General features: G+C 41.2%; 1 protein-coding gene across 17 annotated transcripts in view; it reads left to right on the plus strand.

Annotated features, from left to right (window-relative positions):
- mpp7a (MAGUK p55 scaffold protein 7a) overlaps window positions 1-27,121 on the plus strand; it is a 584,207-nt gene that overhangs the window by 272,066 nt on the left and 285,020 nt on the right. For 14 of the 17 annotated variants that reach the window (XR_011350171.1, XM_069914520.1, XM_069914521.1 and 11 more), the window contains one exon: window positions 5,985-6,103. The exons of 1 other annotated variant lie outside the window; for it this stretch is intronic. Coding sequence is in view for 13 of the 16 variants with exons in the window: in XM_069914520.1 (XP_069770621.1) it covers window positions 5,985-6,103 (119 nt within the window). In the remaining 3 variants the exon portion in view is untranslated. Of the gene's footprint in view, window positions 1-5,984; window positions 6,104-13,825; window positions 13,887-23,114; window positions 23,400-27,121 lie in introns of those variants that run through there. 2 more of the 17 variants (XM_069914534.1, XM_069914535.1) reach the window with 2 other exon arrangements.

Below are 27,121 nucleotides of genomic sequence, written 5' to 3' on the forward strand. Positions count from 1 at the left end.
AGCAATGAAAGCTATGAAACTTATAAATACTTCCTGGACACACACATTCGTAGATTTTCTATTGGGATACAGAAACATGCCACATTCTACCACAAAATGCACCCCAGCAGAACTAATATTTAGCCGCAACCTGAGGACCAGGCTGCTCTTCCACATCCAGATCTGGGTCTCCGATTGCAAAAAAAAAAAAAAAAAAAAAAAAACAGCATTGCCACAAACCTCACCCAGAACATTGGAAGTGGACACGAGAGTTCTGGTACAAGATTATAGACAATATAAAGACTCATGGGTGGTAGGAGTAATCTTACAAAAATTATTCTAGTGGGGGATAGATTGTGGAAGCGACACATTGACCAATTACAAGCATTGACTGACATGAAGGTCCATGAACTGCCTCATGAACTGGAGGAGATGGAATAAAACCTGTCGTGGCCTGCCCTGAGCATCCCACCTCTCAGGCCGAGTGAGGAGGGGTGCAGGGACGGTCACAGAGCCGAGCAGTCAAGTGAGGAGTCCAGTAACCAGGTGGGCAGCGAAGATGGCAGTCACCATTGAAGGTCAGGGAAGGCGGGCAGTCGCCGCTGACTGGACCACCAACCCGACTATCTACAGATCCCAAGCAAAGACTGGTACAACAAACCATGCTAAGGCAGTCCAAAAGAGAAAGAAGACCACCTGAACGCTTTAAGGACTATGTGCCTGATTATTATTAAATACTTTCCCTTTCATAATTATAATTACTCATGAGATGTATTCTAATTCTCACTTTTAATCCTGGGCCCGATGTAATGTTAATAGTTCAAAGGGGCCTAGTCAGCATTTACTGCACGGGGGTGGGGGGAGAAGAGTGTTGGATATAAGCCCGCCCTCTGCTGGACATCAGGATACCCATGCCCACGTCATGATGTCACCCTTCCATTTATATAAAACCCTGTGTGTCACTAGCCATGTTAGTCTAATAGAAGTAAAGGATGAGAAAGCATCATGTCTCCGAGTCTTAATTGTGTGAGTGTAGACACAGCAATTAGGTCGGCAGAACACTGTGGACTGAAGGGCCTGTACTGTGCTGTACATTTCTATATTCTATATTTGGATTTGGATTGCTTGATGCAAATTTGGATGCAAATTCAACAAGAGCTTTCAAAGGGATTTGGATGAAAACTGAATGAGGAACGCTAAGACAATAAGTAGGCCAATTGGACAACACTTATTTTTCTTTGATAGGGCCAAATAAGATTTAATTAGTTGAGATTACTATTCTTCATGAGGCCATTCCATGATTATTTCTCATCAAGAGTTACTGGAAAGTAAAGGGTTACTTATCCTTTGCTGCATGTTTTCCAGCAAATATACTCCATCAAAGCTCTTGAAGTAAAAAAACAACTAACAATCTGACTACTTTAAGTTACTGAGCCATTTTAGATCTGTGCTCAATTTGCACCATGCTAAAAAAAACTTCTAATATTTACTCTTGAGAAGCAAGAGGAACTCATTAGGTCAGGTAGCATCCATGGTTTGGAATAGTCATCCAATATATTAGGTTGGGACCCTTCATTGATTAGACCTGAAGTGTTGACTGACCGTCTTGATTGAGAGTCATGGGCTGATCATTTCTTTTGAGGGAACAATGAGAACCTGGAGGAACTCAGTGTTATTTTGACACACTGACTTCCTCCAGCTTCTCATTGTTTGCTCAAGATTACAACATTTGCAGTTTTTGTGTTGCTCCAATTTGTATTCTGTGGTGTAGCATTCAGATATCATGTGGTCACAGTTCATCAAGTCTTCCAAGGAGATGATTACTTGCAAATTGGAGCTCTGGTTTTTTTTTATTATATAGAATGATATAAATATATTATTTTCAATTTTACTTTTTTGAATATGCTTTTCTTCATTAGTGTGGATGAATGTCTTGTCTTACTATGTTTATTTTACAGATGGCCTTGCTAAAGACTGGGAATTTGTTTGGAAAATTGAGACTGGGACTGAACAGGCTATAACATTTGTGATTTCTGATAATGATTGTAAAAGTTTAAAACAGCTTGGAAAGTGGTCTGTCCAGTTTGGAAACAGCCGCTTGACACCCTAAAGTACTACAGAACTAATGGGCCTTGTTCTCTTGTTTGTGACTGTAATGGAGTTCACAGAGTATATTGTCAAAACAAACCCCTGTCAACAGTTATTATAAACTTCTGTTATTTACTGTGTACTGTTGCTGTGCTACACTGGGGTATAGACTCTAATAAAATTAATTTCTGAAATTGTTATCTGAAAGAGAACTTCTTGAGCTCTGCTCAGTAGTACTCTAATTTAATTTGTCACCAATTTTTCCACTAATAATTCAATTCCAGGAATTCTACTGAAGACAAACTGTGTAACTGCTTTAATTGATTTAGGTAATACATCCATTGATGTAAAGAAAATCCTTTAATTTTAGAAACTTCATGAGGTTATTTATCATTATATTGTGATGTTCCTTCCCTGCTGCCGTTTATCAGCAAAATCTGTTTTCCTTCCTCTATATTTTGCCTAAATTGTGCGCTGAATTCATTGTTGCCCAGTAATATATTCAACTTGATAAATCATTTTTGAAATAAATTTGAATATTAATGCTTGTCACATGTTTTAAATCAGTTCTGCTTGCTTTATGAATATGATGTGAGATATAAAAGTTTAAGAAATGTTTAAAGAAAGTCCTGTTTTGAATATAAGTAAATTGAACAGTTTTTAATGAAGAAACTGTAAAGTGCTGAATGAAAAACTGCCAATCATTTACAATGGAAGAAAGTTTACGAAGTTTAGTTGACTAAGTAGTATGGATCACAATTTTTGTTCCAGTGTTCATTTGGACATTCTTATCCAATTATGTTCAGTATGTCATCATAAAGTTATCAATCAACACCTACAGTTTATTTTCCTATTATGTAAAAAAAAGTGGCTGATTTATTTATTTATTTATTAAAAATTTCCACTTTGGTTTGAGAATGAAATTGAATTTAACTCATTTACAGAGTATGGTAATTGGTGTCAATTGTCAATAATAGCCCTTGTGAACTTCACCTTGAACTGCTACAGTCTGCATTGTGCAGGTTCCCTCACATTGGTGTTGGGTAGTGAGTTCCAGAAATTTAATAAAGCCCTGTCAAAGTCAAAGTCTGGATAGAATGTGAATTGGAAGTTGTGATGTTTGCTGGCCTTGTCCTTTTAAGTAATGCAGCCTTAGAGTTTAATAGATGCTGTCAAAAAGCCTTGGCAGGTTGCTGCAGTATATCTTATCGTCCGAGAACATGTCAATCATACCTCCTATTTATATTTACAGTCCTTCCTTTCTGAGAATTATCTTGAAGCAGGAATTATTTTGATGTATGGTTGTTTATGATAGTATGGTAAAACTTAACTGGTATAAAGCACACTGTTTAGTCACCAACATTGCCGTGTTCACGTGGTTTAGTGTTAGGTATTTAACTATGGAATGGTTCTTGTTACTACTGATGAAACTCAGATTAAAAGGAGCCAAGGACATTCTTTATGTATTAACAATGCACATTTTCATATTGTGCACTGGCAAGGTTTCATGGTACTGTGCAAATGAACCCAGAGCATTCCTTGAGGCTGGCACTCGTGAAACCTGTTGTGTGCATAAGCAACATATTGTGTAAGATTTGACTGTTGATTTTCTTTTATGTGGTTTACTTCAAAATCATAACATCTCTAAACATCTGGTTAAATTCTACTCAGAGTTAGCCTCTTGGTCAATCCATTGGAGAGCAGTGAATTTTTAATTAAGCATCAAACAGAAGTAGTTAGAGCCATGTACAGCAAGGAAATAGGCGCTCAGGCCCAATGTGCCCATATTGGCAAGTTGCCTGCTTTATTTGCCATGTTTGGCCCAGATCTTTCAAAACTTTCCAATCCATCTGCCTAAAAATGTGGTTTAAATGTTGTAATTGGATCTGCCTTGATCTCTTCCTCAGGCAGCTCCTTATACATGCCCACTGCCCTCAAATAGGAGGGGGGAGGCGTGGTTCTCCCTGTTTAAGGTGCTCTGCTGGTATCTCAGAGTCTGCCTTTCTGATGGTTCGCAACTCATCTTGGGCACAGGTCCCGCGATTACAGGATTAAAAAAAAATCACTGTCGGCTCCTCTAACAGGCTGTTTAAAGCCTGTACAGGCATTAAGACCAAGCGGAAGGACCAAACGGAGCAGCGCTGCGTCTCTGCTCCCCACTTTCCCGAATCTGCCACAGCAGCAGTGCTGCCGTTACAGCAGCTCTAACAGTGATGCCACTTTTTAAATACCTTTTCCATCTCCTGTGCCTCCAAATATAGATTCTTAAAATGACCTATTCTGTCCCTTTTGCTCCTTTTTATATAAAATTTCTCAGAATTCTCCTGCACCCCAGCTGCTAAACCTATTTAATATCCTCTTTTTGTTCTTCTGATTTGCCCCTTTAATATATTCTTCCATCTTGAAGGCAATGACCACAGGAATTTTGTCTATCCCTGTGACCTTTTTTGGATGTCACCCAACTACCTGCTGCATGCACAGTAGTGTAACCACTCACTGGAGCTCCTGTCTATGATGCTTACCATTACAGTTTCTCCAGAGTGAGTCTTACTGCAGTTCAAGGCAGTCAGTTAGGATTTTTCACTGGACACTCTTCCTGAAGATACATTCACCAGGGACACGAATTTTCTCTGATCTCCCGCATGATGTGAGAGGAGCTTATCACTGGCCGAAGTGCCATTTTAAAACTACAAAGACCAGAGAAACAAGTAAAAGACCTTCATAAATCACTGCACAGCCTCGTTGCCAAAGCCTCCCAAGACAGAACTTCAGCACTTGTACCTCAAATACAGCCCTTCCACCTGAGCAATAGCCCTGCAAAAATTAAGGCATCAAGATGAGTACCCCATGGTGCCTTCAAGATACGAAAACATTGATGATCAATTTTTATTGCATGATCATTTGAATGAATAAACTGCAGCAATGGATGTCTTGGATGATTTTAATTGTCGTTCCTGCGTTTTTGCACAGTATTATGCAAAAATACAAAGAGAATCAGATTTTAAAAATGTGCATTATCTCTGATCATTAAAAATGACACTCAATTTGGGGCTTAAATTTTGTGGGGGCTGTAGTTCATCTTTGAAATTTTTAAAATTACTGATGATGAAAAATTGTTATGAATGTTGCTGGAGATGATTTCTGAATAAATAATGCTGGTAACCATTATTACAGATCAACGAGTTAGCAATTTTTAAGAAGGCTAACTTATTTAAGCTTAGGCTCTTGGTTAAACTTGGGAAAGGGGTTGGGGTTTAAGTGCTAATACGTTAGTTAACATGGCTTTATTGTACAGCCATTCTTTCCTTGATGTGATCACTTCTCAACACAAATCACATTGCTGTTATGGGTGAAAATTTAATGAATCGAACATTTGCTGCAGTTAATTTTTTGATAATGAATGATATTGGTTAAAACTTAGGGGCAGTGTCATATTAAATAATAATTATCGATCTCATAACATGCTGGTTTTTGTACATTACAGCCAGGTGAAAGCAACAGTTTGTCCTTTTACCCTGTGTAATCCTGCTAAATTAAACATGTGTGTTGTGACTTGACTTTAAGCAATGCCAGGTTACGTCCCTAAAGACGACATGAGCTTTCTCTGTTGCCGCTTTACTTTGACTCATGTTGATGGCTGTTGCAGGATGAATGGTTTGTGCTTTATGCTACTGTAGAACAGCGTGCTACTGTCTGCCTGAAGGCAGGCGGGGAAGTGTGCCAGTTAGGACAGTGGCTTTTGTAATGCCAAGTTTCTCCAGAGATTTTAAAACTGTTAATTTTGAATATGTTCTGCTAAAATTACTGTGTATCTCCTTGATTTTATTTTGAAAATGAAGTAGACAGTTACAAAATAACTATCAGTTAAATATATATTTTCTATTATTGTACTTAATGTACTTCATATTTATTCACAGGTCTGTATGAATTGTTGGCTTCCTTGCCAGCCCAGCTGCAGTCACATGTGAACAGCCAGGAAGATCTGACCTTCCTACGGGATATGTTTGGTGAAAAAAGCCTTCATTCATTAGTGAAGGTAACCACAGTACAATCTAACCAAGAAAACAGATGAAAAAACATTTTGGGTATAAGCTGGTCAACTGACAACCAGGTTAACCAGACAAACAGCTTTTTAATTCCACTGGCTTTATGATGAAGATTGCTTCAATATATAAAAGGAGCCATGAAAATTAAAAAAAAAAATGAAAATGCTGAAAATGTGAAATGAAAATAGAAAACACTCAGAAGGTCAGGTAGCATGTGTATAAAGAGAAAGAGTTAACATTTCAGATTGTAGATGAGACTGAGGGTCTTTGATCTCAAATGTATACTCTGTTTCTCTTTGCGTAGATGCTATTGGAATTTTAAATTTATTTTCTTTAAATTTAGACATGGAGCACGGTAACAGGGCTTTTTGGCCCATGAGTCTATGCTTCCCAATTACGCTCAATTAACCTACAACCCCGGTAGGTTTTGAAGGGTGGGAGGAAACCGGAGCCCCCGGTGAAAACCCACGCAGACACATGAGAATGTACAAACTCTTTACAGATAGCACGGGATTCACACCCCAGTCCTGATCGCTGACGTTGTAACTAGCACTGCGCTAACTGCTGTGCTAACCGTGCCACCCTTCCTGACCCCGAGTGCCTCTAGTATTTTCTATTTTTAGTATAAAAGGATTCATGTAATAACTGATGTATAGTGCAAATCAGGTAAAAACTCAAAAATGTTGGGCAAACTCAGCAGGTCTCGCAGCAACATTTCGGGCCTGAGCCTTGATCCCACAGTTAATGAAAGCCAACACAACTTGTGCCTTCTTAACAACTCAATCAACCTGTGTAGTAGCTTTGAATATTTGCAGCAACTTTGAGTGTTTAAGACAGATTTTTTTTTAATAATCGGGAGAATTAATCCCTGCAACCCTAAATTCTTAAATTCTTAAAAAAAATCAATGTCTTGAACACTCAAAGCTGTTGCACAGGTAGATAGTGTTGTCAAGAAGTGTTGTCATTAACCTTGGGATTAAGACTCAGGCCGGAAACATCTATAATATTTCTTTTTTTTTAAACTTTATTTATTCGTTCAAAAAACAAATAATATATGACATATACAGCAATTAAACATGAACGAACAGTTTTTTTTATAGAAAAGAAAATATCCCCCCCTTCAGCTAACTTTCCTAAGGAGAGCCATAAAGAAAGAATATTAAAAAAAAGTTAAATATACATATTAAAATCTAATCAATATAAATTGAAATGTAAATATTCCAAGTATAACAACCACTTATTAATAAAAATTTATAATTATCATGCGAAACATACATAATTTTTTCCATTATTAAATAATATTTCATCTCATTATGCCATTCATATCAATCATATTTGTATCTTTCCACGTACTAGCAATACATTTTTTCTCTACGGATAAAGCTAAATATACAAAAGCAAGCTGAAACTTATATAATCCCAAGCCTTTCAGAGGTTGAAAACTACCCAATAAAAATACTGTTGGATCTAAAACTATTTTAATCTTATACAGATATTCTAAAAATGATTGAATTTTCTTTGAAAAAGATTGTATATGTATACATGGCCAAACAGCATGAAAAAAAGTTCCAACCATATCACCACATCTAAAACACAAATCTGATTCATTAAAACCGTATTTTTTTAAATTTTTCAGCTGTCAAATATAATTGATGTAAAAAATTGTAATTAATCATTGCATAACGTGCATTTATCGATCTAGTTACACTCTCATAACAGATATCTAATCAATCCTCTTCAGACAAAGTAAAACCAATATCCGCTTCCCGTTTAATTTTAGATCTATCCCAACCCTTTTTATCCATACCATCCTGTAATATTTGATATATAAATGAAGTATAACCCTTCTCTGGTACCATCATAAGCGAAGTCTCAAATTTAGTCATTTTAGGTAAAATCATATCTCTACCAAACATACATTTTACCAAAGATTGAATTTGATGATAAAGAAATAAAGAATTCTTATCAATACCAAAATCTTTCCTCATCTGATTAAAAGATAAAAACTTACCCTCTTTAAAACAATCTCCCAAATTTTCCACACCTTTAAATCTCCAATGCAATAAACTTTGATTATGTATTGAAAAAGAAATAAGTTTATTATTATATAACGGAGTCAAAGCCAATAATTTACCCCTCGAACCTATCATTTTATTTTTCTTTATCCATAACTTTAAGAATACATCCTGCCTTTTCCTCCATTGATTGTAATTCAAAAGATAAATTTTTATGTATCAAAATTGCTACACCTTTAGCTTGAGAATTAAATGAAGAAAAATATACATGCCCAACCAATCCCTTTTTAATTTCACACTTTCCTTCACATTCAAATGTGTTTCTTGTAAAAAGGCAATATCAGTTTTCATTTTCTTAATATACGCCAAAACTCACTTACGTTTAATCGTTCTATTTAATCCTTGAACATTAAAAGTAGCAAACCTCAACTTTGACATATCTACTATTATTACTAAATACCAATAATATCTGTATATAAAAACTCAAATCAACATATATAGGCCCTCCAATAAAAAAAATCACAAATTAAAAACTAAGAAAAAAGTTTAAAAAAATCAATTAAAAAAAATTCCCCCCCCCCCAAAAAAAAACCTACTAAAAGGTAGTACTTCCCTGAACAAAAATTGGGTGTGGATCACCCACCAGTGGTTGATGACTAGTAAAGAACTTAGTGCACATCTCTCCCTCCCCAGCCAAACAATCAGTAACATCCAAGTATCATAATAACAAAAGAAAAAATAAAATAAGAAAATTCTTCTTTTCATCCAAAAGACTCCAGACTCGAAGATCCCATTTCAGAAGGGGTTGGACTCTTTCCATTCCCATTTCTTCTGTTTCCAGAACTACCAAATTTTTCTTTAGGAGGTAATGGTGGACTATGTCTTTGTCCTCTTATATCCAGCAATGAGTCAGCAAAAATCATTGCTTCACAATCAGTTTCAAAAAACCGAAATTGATAGTCTCCATAAAAGATCTTCAAAACTGCAGGGTAACCTTTACGCCACAAAACTTCTTTAACTGGATTAAATCGACGTCGACATTGAATGACATCTTGACTCAGATCAGGATAAAAAAAGAGTCTACTATTCTGAATCAATAATGGGGTTTGTCGTTGTCTCGCATTTTGTACTGCAAGTCGAAGTATTGCTTCTCTTTCCAAATAACTTAGGCATCGAATTATTACCGGTCTCAGGGGATGACCAGCTGAGGGTATTCTTCTTAAAGCTCTATGGGTTCTTTCCAGTGCCAATCCCCCAGAGAAAAATTCTTGCCCTAATATTTGCGGAATCCAGGCTTTAAAGAAACAAAGAGGGTCTTGTCCTTCTATACCTTCTGGCAAATCAACAATTTTCATTATTCCTTCTGCTTTGATTTTCCAAATAATCTATTTTTGTTTCTAGCTCTTTCTCACGATCTCCTAATGCTATGACTGATTTTTCCACCTTCAACACTTTTTGTGTATTAGAAGTCACTTGTTGTTTACAGTTCAAAAAAGCAGTCTGAAATTTTTAAAATTCTTCAAAAGATGCATCCACACGTGTCTTAACCATATTTAATTCTGAACTTACACCAGCATTCATTTGAACCATCTCATTCATTAGAGATGTCAACATAGGTTGAATAACTGCATTTAATTGCATACATTGTGAATCTGTAAATCTCAGCTCTGCTCTCTCTGACGTGGTGGCAGAACAAGGTAATTGCAGCTCCTGCTGCAATTCAACAAAAGGCATTTTAAAAGATTTACTGCGGGTCTGGACTCCCAGCGATGGCATCCCGACTTCTTCAGGGAGTCGCCGCTGGTCTACCCCCGCATCTTGTTGTCTTCTCATCCATTCGTGAAGAAAAATGACTTCTTCAGATTGTTATGCTGCCTGATGCATTTCCTTTTCAGCTTCCACAGGCAATCCTTGGGATTTAGGCAATGAAGAAATTGAGCCTGAGGGTGCTTCAAGTCGTCTAGGCCCCAAATCTTTAACACTTTGAAAATGTATTTTCTTTTGAACTTGAGATTTAGTCTTTTTACCATTAGTGGCCATAATAACTCCTTAATACTTTAAACTAAAATTTAAAAGTTTAAACTTGGAAACAATGGGTTAAAAAACAGGTATTTAAAAGTCTGGCCAGAGAGGTTGAGATTGCATGTCTAGACTCTACGCCATCTTGCCACGCCCCCCACTTCTATAATATATCTTTATCTCTTTATCTCTCTCACATTTCTGTGTTTTTACTGCAATCATAGCATCTGCAGACTTTTATGTTTCATGGCAGTGCTAACCAAGTTAGTCTTTCTTTGAGGTGAATTGGTTTATTGAAAGAATTTCTTTTAAAAGTCCACCAAATTACCCAGAACTTAATAGCAAGGTCATGTCTGTGTCCAGAACTCTCCTCTCTTTACCACTCACTCGACAAATTTCTCTGAAGCAACATGAGAATGCCTTTTAAGATGTTAACCTGATCTTCCTCTGGCCTCATACATGAATGTATTTGCCCTCTGTGTACTTTTCTAAGACAGTGTAGGTAAATAGAAAATGTGTCCAACTGAATGTTGTGTGAAATCGATGGACTTAAGTCATCTTTGATCATATTGTTTTGTGGAGACAGTGGAAATATTAACCTTTGGACCTTAATTTGAAAATTGGAGTGAATAACCAAGAGTAGCTGTGCCCATAAATCCAAGTTAAAAAAGCTTGCTGCTGAGGTCCTTTCCACATAACCTGTTTCTTTTCCACCCAACCCATTCCCATCCTCAAACTGTATCTATCTGTCTGGTGTTTTGTTTGAATTTTAATCGACATGCTAGCTTTTGTGAGTTAAGAATACTCCAACCTTGGTAATTAAATGAATCCCCATACACCAATAGATTCACTAAATCGTGAATCAAAAGCTTTGTTCTTCTTACTGTAAACAAAGTGTTGACCCAATCAAATGTGAAATAGCTTTTTCCATGAGTCAGCATTATACAGCATAGAAACAGGCCTTTTGGTCTTTGGAATCTTAATCGAACATCAAGTATACATTCAGATAAATCACATTTCATCCTATCCCTATTCTACTCCTCATCTACATATAAGGCTCAATTCACTGTGGCCATCTAAGCTTTGGGATGTAAAAATAAATGGGAGCACTTGGAGGAAGTCCTCAAGATGCCAAGGGTAATATGCAACTCTGCGCACACACAACACCAGAGGCAACATTTCTACCAGCCTTCCCATTGTGCTAGGAACATAGGAACATAAGAACATAGGAAGTAGGAACAGGAGTAGGCCAAAAATGGCCCATCGAGCCTGCTCCGCCATTCAATACAATCATGGCTGATCTAATTTATGACCTAACTCTACCTACCTGCCTTCTCCCCATATCCCTAATTCCTCTATCATGTAAAAATTTATCTAACCGAATTTTAAATATGTTTAATGAGGCAGCCTCAACCACTTCCCTGGTTAAATAATTCCACCATGCCGCCCCTCCGGAGAGGGGGGTCGGCGCCTCGTCCAGCCGCGGCACGTGCCCAGCCCCGCTTTGCACCCCAGCCCGACCGACCCAGCCCTTAGAGCCAACCCTTATCCTGAAGTTGCTCTTAAATGTTAGTAACAGTCTCTTTATGGAGCTATATGATGAAACTCCTTTCTAATCAAATAACAAATAGATAGTGAATAGTGTGTCGGGATTTATATTTTATGCAAGTGCAATCTAATTTTTAACCAGCAGATGGGCCAAGAGTTAAATAAAACATACTGAATTAAAATTGAGGGCAAGCTTTAATGCAGGTCAACTTGCTCAAAATTAGATGAGAGAAATGGCAACAGATTTAGATTTGAACAAGAGCTACTGTAATCATCTCATGGATCTTAAATTTCTTATTGTTGGCTATTATTCAAATGATAATTTTGAACTTTGAGTAAATAGGAATGCAATGTCCTCTCTCCCCACCACAGCTCTCACCCAAATGCTAATACAGAATGTTTCCGATTATCTTGGGAATGTTTGGGAACGGACCTATCTCAGTTTTGTGAATTTTTCGGATATTCGGGTATTTTCTCTAAGCTGGCCAGTAGCATCAGAAGAATACTTGTATCAGCTGTTGCAAATCCTTGACACCTCCCTACGCAGTCGCTGATTCCCAACACCTCCCCACCGCTGTCGCCAATCCTGCCCAGGAGCTTGAGGTATCACCTCAGCTGTAAGTGATAGGAGATTGTACAGGGATTGTCATCCAGCAGAATTTCAACAACCCAGCTGAAATGGTATTTGACGGAGGGAGTGGCTTGGGCGAGCATTCTCAAATTCTGAGAATGGCACAATGAAATTTATCACAAAGTTGCAGCAACTTATAGCCAAAAAAATGACAATTTATAAATAAAGAATCAATGGTATCCTTTCCTTCCATGTGTAACCTGTGGACAAATGACTCCTTTGAAAAACTGATTCCCTGTAGCCCCACTTGAGCACGGTGAGTAAAAAAAACATTGACTTTTTTTTCAAATTGTGACATCATGTCATGCACGAAAAAAATCTTTCGGCTATTTAGAATTCGGTTGATCTGTTTTCATTTAATCAGAAGTATACTGTGGTTGTTAATTGGAAGCTATTTCAATTGTCAACATACTGTAAATATAATAAGCACAGATGGAAGCAGAAGGCAGTTTTGAAAAGATTTTTTTGATCCACTGGAATGGCAGTGAGAGAAACCTCTTAAACCTATTGAAGTTTTGCAAAGAATTTACAAAATGTGCAAAAAAATGTCTTACATAAAACAGTACAGCACAGGAACTCTTAGCTCACAATTTCTGCACTGACCATGATTCCAATCTAAACTAATCCCATTTTCTTGCACATGACCTAGATCCAAAATCAATTCTCACTTTTCCTCATCATACCCAATTAACACCTTTTGTCTGTTGGTCTGTTCTCCTCCCCTTTCTTTCTTCCCCCAGCCTTTAATTAAGACATGTCTACTTTCACTCACATTTTGAAGAAGGGCTCAAGCCCGAAACGCCAGTACAGGTACACAATCCTTTATCCGGACATCTAAGATCCAGAAAGCTCCAAAAACTGGCATTTTTTCCCTGGTGCTAGTACAGCAGAGGGAGAGAGAGAGAGAGAGAGAGACAGCAGTGCCACTAGGTTGGGCGGGTGGGGTGGGCGGGGGGGGAGAGAGACGGCAACGCAACTCAGGTGGGTGGGGGGGTAGGAGAGAAAGATGGCAGCACGACTTGGGCAGAGGGGAGGAGAGAGACGGCAGCGCGACTCGGGTGGGCAGGCGGGAAGAGAGGGAGAGAGCGCGACTGGAAGGGGGTGGATACGGCAGCACAATTCGGGTGGGCTTAAATCTGGTGCAGCTGGCTTTTGTTCTGAAATCCGGAAAAATCCGAAATTCGGGACACACTGTCCCCCAAGGGTTCTGGATAAAGGATCGTGTACCTGTAGTATACCTTTACCCCCTGTTGTCGCTCCAGCACTTCTGTGTTTTTACGGCGATCACAGTGTCTGCAGATTTCTTTTTGTGTTTCACTCTGTCTATTCCCTGCCTGTTCATGTCTTTTTAAATGCCGCTTGAATGCTGTCATTGTTTCAGCTTCCATTACCTTCCTTGGCAGTGTATTTCAAAAACCTTCTGCTTTCTGGTGTGTTTAAAAAAAAAATGCCTTTCACATATTCTTTAAACTGCTGCTTCTCATTTTAAAATCACACAGCATGGAAGCAAGATTATTGGCCCAAATTATCCATGCCCATCAAAGGACCTGATTTCCAGAGGTAAGTCAGTCACAGAGTTTTAACACTGGAGAAACAGACCCTTCAACCAAACGTCCATTTGCCTGCATTTTGCCCATATCCCTTGAAACGTTTGTTATGTCACTTCCTCTGACAGTTGTTCCATGTTCACACTTATCCTATTCCCTTTTAGCACTTTCCCCTCTCACCTTAAACCTATGTTCTTTAGTTTTAGATTCCCTTATGCTGGGATAAAAAAAAACCTTGACTATTGATCATACTGTATCCATGCCTCTCATGACCTTATCGGAGGTTCCCCCTCTGAATCATTCACTCGGGAGAAAGCCTTTCATCAACATTGTCGAACCTACATCCTTTAATATCCCACCGTAGATCCCGTGAAGTTTTATCCCTTCACTCAATTTACAGAGTTTAAGGAAACTTTTATTTGCTGACCAAACTGGAAAGATTGTTCAATGGCTATCTGATTAGAAAATTATAATTTGATTGTGATACTTTCTGAATAAGTTCATCAATAAAGACTTGATATTACAGTGCTGAGCAGAGCTTACTAATTATATGATTATGTTACATTTGTAGAAGATATAATTTTAAATCCGCAAGATTGTGATGAAAAAAAATAGGTGTATGGCTGGATTCCGATCAAGCAAGATCATTTCTTTTTTTCAGAAGAGGAGAGGGAAGTGCAGGAATTTAAGGCGATTGCATGTAAAAGCAGGGTAGTTGCAAGCAAATTGCACTTGCAGAATTATGAGTTAAAGCTGTGTATTAACCAAGCTTGTTCAATGGTTCAAAGTTCAGATTTATATTGTTGTCAGAGTACATACATGACTTTGCATACAACCCTGAGATTATGTTTCTTGTGGGCCAGGCAGAATTTCTACTTAACGGGGGTGAAAACTATGGTCAAGAAAAGATGCATATGAAAAACTGAGAAATGTCAACAAAGTCAAGTTTATTGACTTCTGATTGTACAAGTATAACTCAACGAAACAGCGTTCTCTGGTCCTCAGTGCAAAACATGCAGACACACAACCAGACATCATAATGCACATAGAGACAAATCCATTTACAAGACAAGTTTTTCATCCATCCAAATAAATAAATATTATTTTGTACATATGAGAGTCTCAAATGGCTAGAGTGAGCAGCTCCTTTGGCTGTTCAGCATTCTCATTGCCCATGGGAAGCTGTGCAATACAGAAAGTAAATATTCAATAATAAATAATATACAAAGTAAGAGTCCTTAAATGAGTCCAGTTGACTTTGTTGTTGAGTCTGATGGTGAAGGGGTAGCAACTCTTCTTTAACCTGCTGGTCCGAGTCTTATGGCAACTATTCCTCTTCCTGATGGCAGCAGTGAGAACAGTGCATGTCCTGGGTGGTGTGGGTCCTTGATGATTGCTGCTGCTCTCCGACGGCAACATTCCATGTAGATTTTCTTGATGGTAGGAGAGTTTTGCTGGGATGTACTGGGCTGTGTCCACTACCTTCTGCATGCTTTTCACTCAGAGGTATTGGTGCCCCCATTCCAGTCCATGATGCAGCCAGTCAGCATACTTTCCACTCCACATCTGTAGATTTCAATGTCATACCAAACTCCTGAGGAAGTAGAGGCACTGATGTGTTTTCTTCATGATAACAATAGTGGGTTGGGTCCAAGAAAGATCATTCGAGATAGTGACTCCAACAAATTTAAAATTACTTACCCTCTCCACCTCTGATTCCCTCAATAGTACTGAATCACTGAATAGTACATCTCTGATTTTCCCCTCCTAAAGTCCATAATTAATGGGTAATATTGAATCATGTTTCCTTGGGCTGGAAATAACTTTGTCACCCTAGGCAAATTTTTAGTTTTAATGCATAAATGTATTAAAATTGTATTTTGCGTATGCTTCAGGGGCACCTGTATTTTTCTATGATTTTTGACCTGGATATTTGAGGCTTCATCGCTTCACTTTTAATATTTATATTGTATCGTATGCGCTACTGTGGAGTGTGGAAAGAATGACGCAGCCCCCAAAAAGTTGAAATCGAAGACTGGTTTATTGCACTGACAACTCTGTTTATATTCTCTCCCCAGTGCTGATGATAGGAGTGCTGTCACAGCAGCGCTGGCCTCAGATTGGTCAGTATTCCCGCTGTTGCTCGTTGTTCCCGCCATGCAGGTTGTCACCTGGGACGAAGGTCGTTAGGCCCCTCAGGGTCTGTGCGGTCGACGTGTTCGTCGGCCATCTTGTGTACTGGGTCGCATCCCGGTTAGTGGGCTACTACATGACCCCTTCCCTGAACCAACAATTGGAGTGCTATCCACTGCTATTGGTGGCCTACCTCAGCGTTGTGGGGACTGAATGGAGACCGGTTGGTTAATGTCCTGATGTGCTGGTTTGAGGCAGTCGATGGTGAAAGTCTCTTCCTTACTGCCAATATCCAGCACACATGTCAAACCATGTGAGTGAGTTGTACTACTGGTCTCCCACGAGGTGCAATATCTCCTCAACATGTGAGTGACTTCTTTGCATGGCCCCATGTACAACTGTTGCAGAGGTGTCTGGTGTTCCCCCCTCCAAACAAAAACGTATTCACAGGTCTCTAAATTTTGGAGGATATAGGACTTGCCTGGCTGTGCGGTGGAGATGGCAGAGGGGCTAGAGTACCCGGTCTTTCCCTCAGCTTGGTCAATGAGGCCATTGGGTCCTCTGGGTCCTTGGTGGTACCATACACCATCTTAGCTGCTGAGGCATTAAAATCTTCTTTTGGTGTGGTGCAGATCCTCAGAAGGACCCAAGGTAGCTCATCTACCCAGTTTGGCCCCTTGAGCCAAGCCATCAAGGCCGCCTTTAGGTACCTGTTGAACTGCTCCACAAATCCGTTGGCCTGAGGGTGGTGTGCCATGGTGTGGTGGAGCTGGGTTCCCAGCAAATTGGCCAGCACCGCTCAGAGACCTGAAGTGAACTTTGTATCTCTATCGGAAGGAATATGCTCCAGGACTCAAATTCTAAACACTCAGGTGTTAATCAGTGTCCTGACGCAGGTCTCGGAGGTTGTGTTAGCCAGCGGGATTGTTTCCGGCCACCTCGTGGAGCAGTCAAACATGTTGAGGAGATATCGCACCTTGTGGGAGACCAGTAGTGGCCCTACAATGTCAATATGATGTAGCTGAACCTACGTCATGCCGGCTCGAAAATCTGTGGGGGGGGGGGGGTGGTGCCAGATGGCAGAGCGTGCAGGTCTTGGCCCTCTGATTAACCTGTTTCCAGAGGCTGTGCCAGTCAAATCTACTGGCCACCATTTGAAGTTCTGATAGCTGTGTGTGCCAGGTTGGGCACCATGTCAAAGACCTACTATCTCCATGCTGCCAGCACGATGGAGCAGGATTTGCCAGTGGAGAAGGCACTAATGGTTACCAGGTTCAAGTCGACATCCTTCAGCCTGAGCCCAGAATCTGCCGTCCTGTATGCCAGGATCTCAGGGTCTTCCTGCTGTGCCTTGGCTAGGGCTGAATAGTCTATTCCTGGGACAGGGCCTGGGCAGACTCGATCACGGGGCAGGAGAGTGTGTTGGCCACCAAGTTGGTTTTCCGAACAATGTGTTGAATGTCCGTGGTAAACTCAGATAGATTTGAGAAGTGTCACTGCTGCCTGGCTGACCATGGGTCCAACACATTATGGAAGGCAACAGTTAACAGTTTATGGGCCACGAAGACCCTGAATTGTCTACCTTCCAAAAAATACCTGAAGTGTCTAACTGCTAGATACAGCACCAGTGACTCCCGGTCAAAGATGCTGTATTTGAGTTCGGGTGGCTGGAGGTGCCTGCTAACGAAGGCCAGAGGTTGCCATTGCCCTTTGATGAATTACTTCAGTACGTCTCCTACTGCTGTGCTGGAGGTGTCTACTGAGAGAGGGGTTGGCGTCTTTGGCCTGGGGTGTACCAGAAGGATGGCATTGACTAGTGCATCCTTGGCCTTCTGGAATGCCTCCGAGGCCTTATTGTCCCAGGTAATGTCTTTACCTTTCCCCACCATGAGTGCAAAAAGGAGGTGCATGATGCGGGCCACTGCCGGTATGAACTGGAGATAAAAATTAATCATACTGGCAAATTCTTACAGCCCCTTCACTGTGTGGGGCTTGGCAAAGCATCAAACAGCCTCTCCCTTTTCAGGCAGGGGTTTTGTTTCGTTCCTTTGGTTCGATGTCCCAGGAAGTTGATCATTTCCAGCCCAAACTGGCACTTAGCAGGGTTTATAGTTAGTCCAAATTCCTGCAGCTCGGTGCACAGTTGCACCACGTGCTCTGTGTGATTGTGGCTGGTGATGAGAATATCGTCCAAATAGATGAACACAAATATGAGATCTACTGCATCTATCAGCCTCTGGAAGGTCTTGGCTACATTTTTAAGTCCAAAGGGCATTCTCAGGAACTCAAAGTCCAAAAGTGTAATGATGGCGGTTTTAGGGATGTTGTCGGGATGGACCAGGATCTGGTGATAGCCCCTGATGAGGTTGACTTTTGAAAACACCCGTGCCCCTGGTAAGTTAGTGGCAAAGACTTGGATATGGGGCACAGAGTATCTGTCCGTTGTGGTTGCCTCGTTGAGACAGCAATAGTCACTATATGGTCTCCACCCTCCTGCTGCCTTTGGTACCATGTGCAACGGGGTGGCCCAGGGGCTGTTGGAACGCCACACTATCCCCAACCCCTCCATTCTTAAAAAAACTCCTCCTTGGCGAGGATGAGCTTCTCAGGGGGAAGGCAGCGCACCCTGGCATGGAGTCGGGGCCCTCGGTGAGAATGTGGTGCCTTACCCCATGCTTTGATTAGGTGGAGGAAAACTGTGGCACCATATTCAAAGGGAACACCGCTAGGATCAGCATAAATGCATTATCGGACAAAGTAATGGAGTCGAGGTGGGGGGCTTCCCACGAGGCCATTGTTTGAAAGTGCTGGTGTGCACCAAATGCCACCCTTTAAGATCCACCAGCAGGCGATGGGCCCGCAGGAACCGCTCCCAGAAGTGGTTGCTCCACTGCCGCAATTGTGTATGTCCACGTGAACTGGTTGCTGTCAAAGCGGAGGGAGATGGTACGGGTGCCGAAACTTCATATGGTGGTGCTGTTCGCTGTCCTCAGTGCATGGCCCAGCTTGCCGTTCTGGGTGTCGTAGGCCAAGGGGGGGAAGGACACTTATTTCAGCGCCGGTGTCACGTTGGCCAATCTCTGCAGCCATTAACGATGGTTGGCTATGGCGTTACCCTGAAATAAGCAAGGTGGGCAGCATTGCTGGTCCCCCGCACCCCATCGTTGGTGATAGTAACAGTACTGTTGGGTAGGGTGGTCTACTTGCCTCTCTGCTTGCTGTGGCCTTGTTGCTGGCTATGTGCAGGGCCTAGCAATCTGCTCCACCAAGAGACTTTTATTTTTTCGCTCTGCAGTGCATGTCAACCCATGCTGAAACTTTTCTGGAGTCACTGAAGTCCTCATCGGCAAGCAAGATATCCTTGGGCAGCTACTCCAGGAAAATCTGCTCAAAGACCAGGCAAGCTCCTTGTCCCTCAGCAAGGGTGAGCATCTTGTTCATGAGGGCGGATGGGGTTCTGTCCCCCAATCCATCCATACGCCACAATCGGGCGGCACACTCGCACCGTGAGAGCCTGAAAATGTGGGTTAATAGCTCCTTGAAGGCCCCATATTTGCCTTGCTCTGGAAGCTGTTGCAGGAAATCGACGTCCCTTGCTGCCATGTCCTGGTTGAGCAAGCTCACCACATATTGCGTCGTCGGCAATGATCTGTCGGAGGTGGCACTGGACCTTGGCCTGTTCAAACCACACATGTTGGCAGCTTCAACGAAATCATGTGAAGAACCACCTCGTTTGTCATCTTCAGGTCCAACAGGTGGTTGGACCTGCCGGGGTCACAAATGTAGCATGAACGCTACCATGAAGTGTGGAGAGAATGACACACACCCAAGAAGTTGAAATCGAAGACTGGTTTATTGCACTGGCAGCCCTGCTTATATTCTTTTCCCAGTGCTGATGACAGGAGTGCTGTCACAGCAGTCCCAGCCTCGGATTGGTTCCTGCCGTGCAGGTTGTCACCTAGGATGAAGGCGTTAGCCCCTGTGGGGTCTGCCCGGTCTCCAAGTTCCTCCATTGAGAGCTGTGAGATGAATTAGTCAGAAAGCTATCTCAGTGCAGAATATTGATGTGATAAGTAGCGATGTGTTTGAAGGTAATATTGCGAAATAATGTGATGATGGTGTTTTTAAGAAAATAAGAAATAGGGGCATGAGTTGGCCATCCAGCAGAGCCTACTCTGCCATTCAATGTGATCATGGCTGATCTGATGATTGGCTCATACCTACCTTTTCCCATAAACCTTAGTTCTCTTTCTATGTAGAAATCTATCCAACCTTGTCTTAAATATATTTACTGAGGTAGCCTCCAGTTCTTCAAGGAGCAGTGAATTCTCCAGATTCACTCTCCTGTGGTTGGATTTTTTTTCTCTCCTAAATTTAGTACCCTGAATCTTGAGCTAGTTCTGGTCTGTCCCACCAACGAAAATAACTTAACTATCTTATCTATGCCTTTCATTATTTTATATGTTTCTATAAGCTCTCCTCTCATTCTTCTAAATTCCAGCCAGTACAGTCCCAGATGACTCAATATCTCCTCATGGGCCGACCCCTTCGTCCCTGGAATGAACCTGGTGAACCTCCTCTGAACAGCCTCCAAAGCCAGTACATCCTTCCTCAAGTAAGAAGACCAGAACTGCACAGAGTACTCCATATGCAGTCTCACCAGTACCCTGTACAGTTGCACCATAACTTCCCTGCTCTTAAATTCAATCCCTCCAGCATTGAAGGCCAACATTCCATTTGCCTTCTTGATGGCCTACTACTAAACAATGTCTGCTCCATAATGCTGCTGCAAAACACCAAATTTCATGAAATACATTCTGCAAACCAACCAAGCACTCCCAAGTCCTTCTGCATGTCAGCATGCTGCAATTACTTGCCATTTAAATAATATCCCGATCTTCCATTTTTCCTTCCAAAGTGGATAACCTCACATTTGCCAACATTGTGCTCCATCCGCTGGATCCTTGCCCACTCACTTAGCCTATCTCTCTCTGCATACTCTCCATATCCTCTGCACAATTTGCTTTTCCTCTCAGTTTAGTGTAATTAGCAAACTTAGATACACAACACTCTGTCCCGTCTTCAAGATTGTTTATATATATTGTAAACAGTTGCGGGTCCAGCACTGACCCCTGTGGCATCCCGCGCACCACTGATTGTCACCAGAAAAACACTCCTGTACTCCAACTTGCTTTCTATTGGTTAACCTCTAATAATGCCAATATATCACCCCCAACTTCATGTATCCTTACCTTCTGTTTAAGTTTTTTATTTGCACCTTATCAAACATCTTCTGGAAATCCAGCTAAACAACTTCCATCTTCCGTGCTCATTATATCCAGTAAATTTGCTAAATCAATGCTGTGTCTACCTGATCCCTCGCTATTTCTTCTTTAATGATAGCTTCAAACATTTTTCCCAACTACAGATGTTAAACTAACTGGCCTATAGTTCCCTGCCTTTTGCATAAATCCTTTTTTGAAAAGTGGCATGACATTCACCATCTTCCAATTCACCAGGACCTGCCCAGAGTCCACAGAATTTTGGTAAATTATCACCAAAGCTTCAACTATAAATTCTGCTATTTCTTTCAGTACCCTGGGATGCATTCCATCAGGATCAGGGGATTTATCTATATGCCCTCAAGTTTTCTGAGTACGATCTCTTTAGTGATAGCTATTACATTCAGGTCCTCATGTATGCATTCCTCCTCAAGGTTGCCTCAACCAACCTGATTCATCAAGTCTATAAGCATGTTAAAGTCCCCCACGATAACTGCTGATCCATCCTTTCATGCCACTGATATTTCTTGATTTATTGCCTGTGCCACTGCAATGTTGTTATTTATTGGCCTATAGACAACTCCCACTATTGATTTTTTCCCCCTAAAATCTACCTAAATAGACTCAAAATTTTGCACAATAGATTTTACATTAGGGACTTTTAAGCTGCAGCACCTGGGTAGCCCTCCTAGGATCCAGGTGCGATTAGTGGGGAAAAGGTGCTTCCAAAACTGTTATATGTTATATATGTTATAACACCTTTTAAGCTGCAGGGGGATTCACCCATTAAATTGCCAACCTGGCGATTAAAGGGGGATCCCGCCCCCAGCAATAACGTGTTGAATGACGCACCACACATTTACCGGGCAGGAATGATCTTCAGATGTTGGCTGAGCAACTCTGCTGTGCTGCAGTGCAGCAGGCAACTGTTATGACCACCGCGGTCAGGTGAATACTGCAGTCATTGGAGGAGCAGCAGGATACAAGCACTGCTCATTTCAGTAGATGCAGCCCGGTGACGCACACATACAAGTGCTGACATCACCGGAACAACCAGGTTGGCCATTTTCATTTTCAAGCTGCCAGTGGACACAACCTAATTAAGTTTAACTGGGGTCCATGACTACCTCTGAGGTAAGTTAGGGACCCAGTTGGATTTGGACCATGCTGACCAGATCCGTCCCTTTCAAGCTGCCTTGTGAGTGGGGAGCTAACCCAGGCAATTTGCCCAGTTAGCACCCCACTCTCACAGCAGCTTGAAAGGGCCTAGTATCTCTCACTATTGCCGTGATCTCATCCTTAACCCAGAGCGCTACCCCACCTCCCTTACCTTCTTGCCTTTCCTTCCCTATTACATGATATCCTTGCAGTATACTAACTTCGTTGCCAGAGGAGAGAACACAATGGATCGGGTGTACACCAACACCCCTGGTACATACAAGGCTGCCCCTCATCCCCACATTGGATACTTAGTTCATATATCAGTCCTGCTAACCCTCTGATACAGACTGCTAGCAAAATAAATTAAATCAATTTGCAGAGAGATCAGGATGTGGGGGTGTGGTCAGGGGGATTGGTCACAGCAGGCTACAGGACACATAGAGACTAGGGACTGCAGCTGTTTCAGGGAGGTGACCACCTACAATGGTCACATTAACATCAAGCAGTGCACAAGCTCAATGTCTGGGTACATCAGCAAGTGCATTGATGACGTCACCAAGATCAAATGATTCACAACTAGGTTTAACTAGAAAGCATGGTTGGATACAGAGGTCTGGGCAATCTTTCAGAACTTGTGATGCTGCCTTCAGGACAGGAAACGAGGTAGCACTAAGATAAGTCATGGCTAAACTCTCCTGTGCAATCCAGAAGGCAAAGCGCGGGTATGCACAGAAGATTCATGGACTGCTTTGCGACATTGGCGAATCAAGGAGAAAGGGATCAAAACTATAACAGACCACAAGACAATCTTGCAAGTTGAAAGACAATGATGCCTCCCTTCCAAACAGACTGAACATATTCTTTGTACGGTTCAATGAGAAGAACAGGCTGACACCTAAGAAAGCTCTCTGTCCCCCGATGATCAGACTCCGTGCAGAGCTACGGCTGAGGTAAGTAGAACCCTATCTGTGGAACCAGACAATGTACCTTCAACGCATCACTGCAGCAGTCCATTGTTCCCATGGATTTCAAGGCAGCCAAAGAGGGTGACAGTAATAGGCCTCAGTAATGATTACTGCCCAGTGGCACTGAGCTCCACCCTTATGAAATACTTTGAGTGTCTGGTAATAGAACACATCAAAGCACACCTCCCAGAGACATTGGACCCATTCAAATTAAATTAAATTAAATTAGCCTACAGAGAAAACCATTTAACTGATGATGCTAGAGCTTTGTCTCTTCAGTCCGTCATGCCCCGCCTGGAGAATGATGCCTCATATGCCAGATGGCCGTTCGTCAACTTCAGTTCAGCGTTTAATGCAGTCATTCCCCAAAGGCTGGCGGAGAAGCTGTCCTTGCAGGGACTCAACACCCTTCTCTATAACTGGATTCTGGACTTCCTAAGGGAAAGGTCTGTCCGTGTCAGCAGCAAAATGGAACACCGTCACGATGAGCACTGGTGCACCTCAGGGCTGTGTGCTCAGCCTACTCCTGTTCATGCCGTTGATCCATGACTGCATCGCCAGATCCAGTTCCATCAGTCATCATGTTTGCAGATGACACAACAGCAGGTGGCCTCATCAGCAATAACGATGAGGCCTACTACAAAGGAGAGGTGGAAAATCTTGTGAAATGGTATGAGAATAACAACCTGAGTCTCAACATGGACAAAACAAAGGAGTTGGTTGTGGACTTCAGGAGGACCAATTAGTAGATCAGTAGTGGAGAGAGTGGAGAGCGTCAAGTTCCTCGGAGTCCACTTAAGAAGTGACCTCTCCTGGACACACAACATCTTATTGCAACAGTGACTGCACTTCCTGATAAGACTGAGGTAGGTAAGGCTACCAGCTGCCATCCTGTGAACCTTCTGCAGGAGCTCTATCGAGAGTGTCCAGGGCAGCTGCATCACAGTGTGGTATGGTTGCTGTAAAGCATTGGATTAGAGGTCAATCCACAGGACCATAGTGGGGCAGAGAGAATCACTGGGCTCTCCCTCCCCTCCATTGACCTAATCTACTGGGATATTTGAAGAGCGCTCACAAAGTTGTTGAGGACCCCTATCACCTCACATCTCATTGTGAAGGAGATTCAGAAGTATCAGAGCCAGAATCACCAGGCTGAGAAACTTTTTCCCATGAGCAGTGGGGCTGCTGATCAATTGATAAACTGCTCATTCAAATCTTCCAAGACTCTAGTATTTATTTAACAATATTTAACAATATCTTCCATAATGTTTGGGACAAAGCCACTTTTTTCCATTATTTTCTCCTGTGCTCCACAGTTTTAAGGTTGTAATCAAATTATTCACATGTAATTAAAGTACGCATTCCAGATTTTATTCAAGGTTATTTGTACACATTTTGGTTTGACCATGTAGAAATTACACTTTTTATACATAGTCCTCTCATTTCAGGGCACCATAATGTTTGGGACATTTGTCTTCACAGGTGTTTGTGAGTATCCAGGTATGTTTAATTGCTTCATTGGTGCAGGTAGAAGAGAGCTGGGCTTGCTTCTAAACTTTTGATCATTTTTAGAGTCTGTAATTGGCATTTTTGAACATGAGGACCAGATTTGTGCCAATGAAAGTCAAATAAGCCATTTTGAGGCTGAAAAACAAGATTAAAATAGTAAGAATCATTGCCCAAACTATAGGATTACCAAAACCAACAGTTTGGAACATCATTAAGGAAAATGAGAGTACTGGTGAGCTCAGTAATCACAAAGGGATTAGTATTCCAGGGAAGACTTACTACTGATGACAGAACAATTCTCATCATAATGAAGAAAAATGTCTTACAGATCAGAAACACTCTTCAGGAGACAGATGTGGATGTGTCAATAAATACTGACCATTGAAGAATTCATGAACAGAGGCTATACTGCAAAATGCAAACCACTAGTTGGCCATAGAAAAGATGGCCAGATGACTGTTGCCAAGAAGTATTTGAAAGAGTTTGCAAAATTCTGGAAAAAGGTCTTGTGGACAGATGAGACCAAGATTAGCCTGTATCAGAGTGTTAGCAAGTAAAAAGTGTTGAGGTGTAAATGAACTGCCCAAGATCCAAAGCGTACCACCTTTGCCATGGTTTGCATCTTGCAGTGTAGCCTCTCTATTTCTGATCATGATGTCTTCTGTGAACAGTAGTCATTGATATATCCATGCATGCCTCCTGAAGCGTGTTTCTGATCTGTTGGACAAACGTTTGGGGAGTTTTCTGTTATCAACAATGAAAGTCTTCCTTGGAATACCAGTCCCTTTGCGATTACAGAGCTCATCCGTATGCTCTTCCTCTTAATGATGTTCCAAACTGTTGATTTTGGTAATCCTACAGTTTGGGCAATGATTCTTACTGTTTTATTCTTGTTTTTCAGCCTCATAATGGCTTTTTTGACTTTAATTGGCACAACTCTTGGACCTCATGTTAAAAATGGCAATTACAGACTCCGAAGGTGATCAAATGTTTAGAAGCAAGCCTAGCTCTCTTATACATACATCAATGAAGCAATGAAAGATACCTGGATACTCACAAACACCTGTGAAGACAAATGTCCCAAACATTATGGTGCCCTGAAATGAAGAAGTGCTGTAATTTCTACATCATCAAACCAAAATGTATATAAATAACCTGGAATGAAATCTGGAATGTGCACTTTAATTACATGTGAATTGTTTGATTATGAACTTAAAACTGTGGAGCACAAGGGCAAATAAAAGAGAAAAGTGTCTTTGTCCCAAATATTATGGAGAGCATTGTATATGTGCTGCATATATATCATTTGTCTGTATGTGTGATATATCTGTTTCTATGTTTGCATGTTTTTACACAGAGGTCCAGAAAATGCTGTTTCATTGGGTTGCACTTGTATAATCAGATAATAATAAACAAATTTGAACTTGAATTCACAGCTGATAGCTGTAAGGGTTATGTCCAGATTGGGATTACAAAGGCATGGCCCCAGAGTCACCAGGGTTGGGAACTTGATACCAATTTACTCAACATTTAGGAAGGATAAGATGAAAGATAAAGGAGGTTGAGTGCATTGCTCATTAAAGAGGAAATTAACAAATTTTAAGGAAGGACATTAGATGACATGAGGAATAAACCAAAAATAATGGATGCATTAAATAGTGGAATAGCAGTTATAGATGACTTTAACATGCATGGCGATTTAGAAAACTTCAGTGGTAACATTACAGTGGAGGAGGGTTTCCAGGAGTGTGTCAAGGATGATTTTATTGACCAATATAATGAGACCCAATGGAAGAGCAGACAGTCCTTGACTGAGTGTTGTGCAATAAGGCAGGATAAATTAGTAACCTAATTGTATGTGGCATCTTGGGAAAGAGTGAGCACAATTTAATGAATATTTTCCATCAAGATAGAGAGTTACACCATTATTTTAAAGACTTGGGTGTAGAACTTCAAGGGTAACTAAGATGATGTGAAGCGTGAATTGGGAAGGTGCAACATAGTGAGTCAAAAGGCCCGTGTTCTACTGTAATGTTCCATAAGTTGCTGGGAGATAGGTAAAAGCAGGAACTTAAAGATTGTCTAAGTAATTTCAAAAACTGTACATCCCTGTACGCCATAAAAATAAAATGGGGAAAGCAGCTTATCAGGGATAACTTTAAAAATATAAAGGGCGAGTACATTGGCTAGGAAAAGCA

This window comes from Narcine bancroftii, chromosome 1 (assembly GCF_036971445.1).
Source record: "Narcine bancroftii isolate sNarBan1 chromosome 1, sNarBan1.hap1, whole genome shotgun sequence".
NCBI lineage: Eukaryota > Metazoa > Chordata > Chondrichthyes > Torpediniformes > Narcinidae > Narcine > Narcine bancroftii.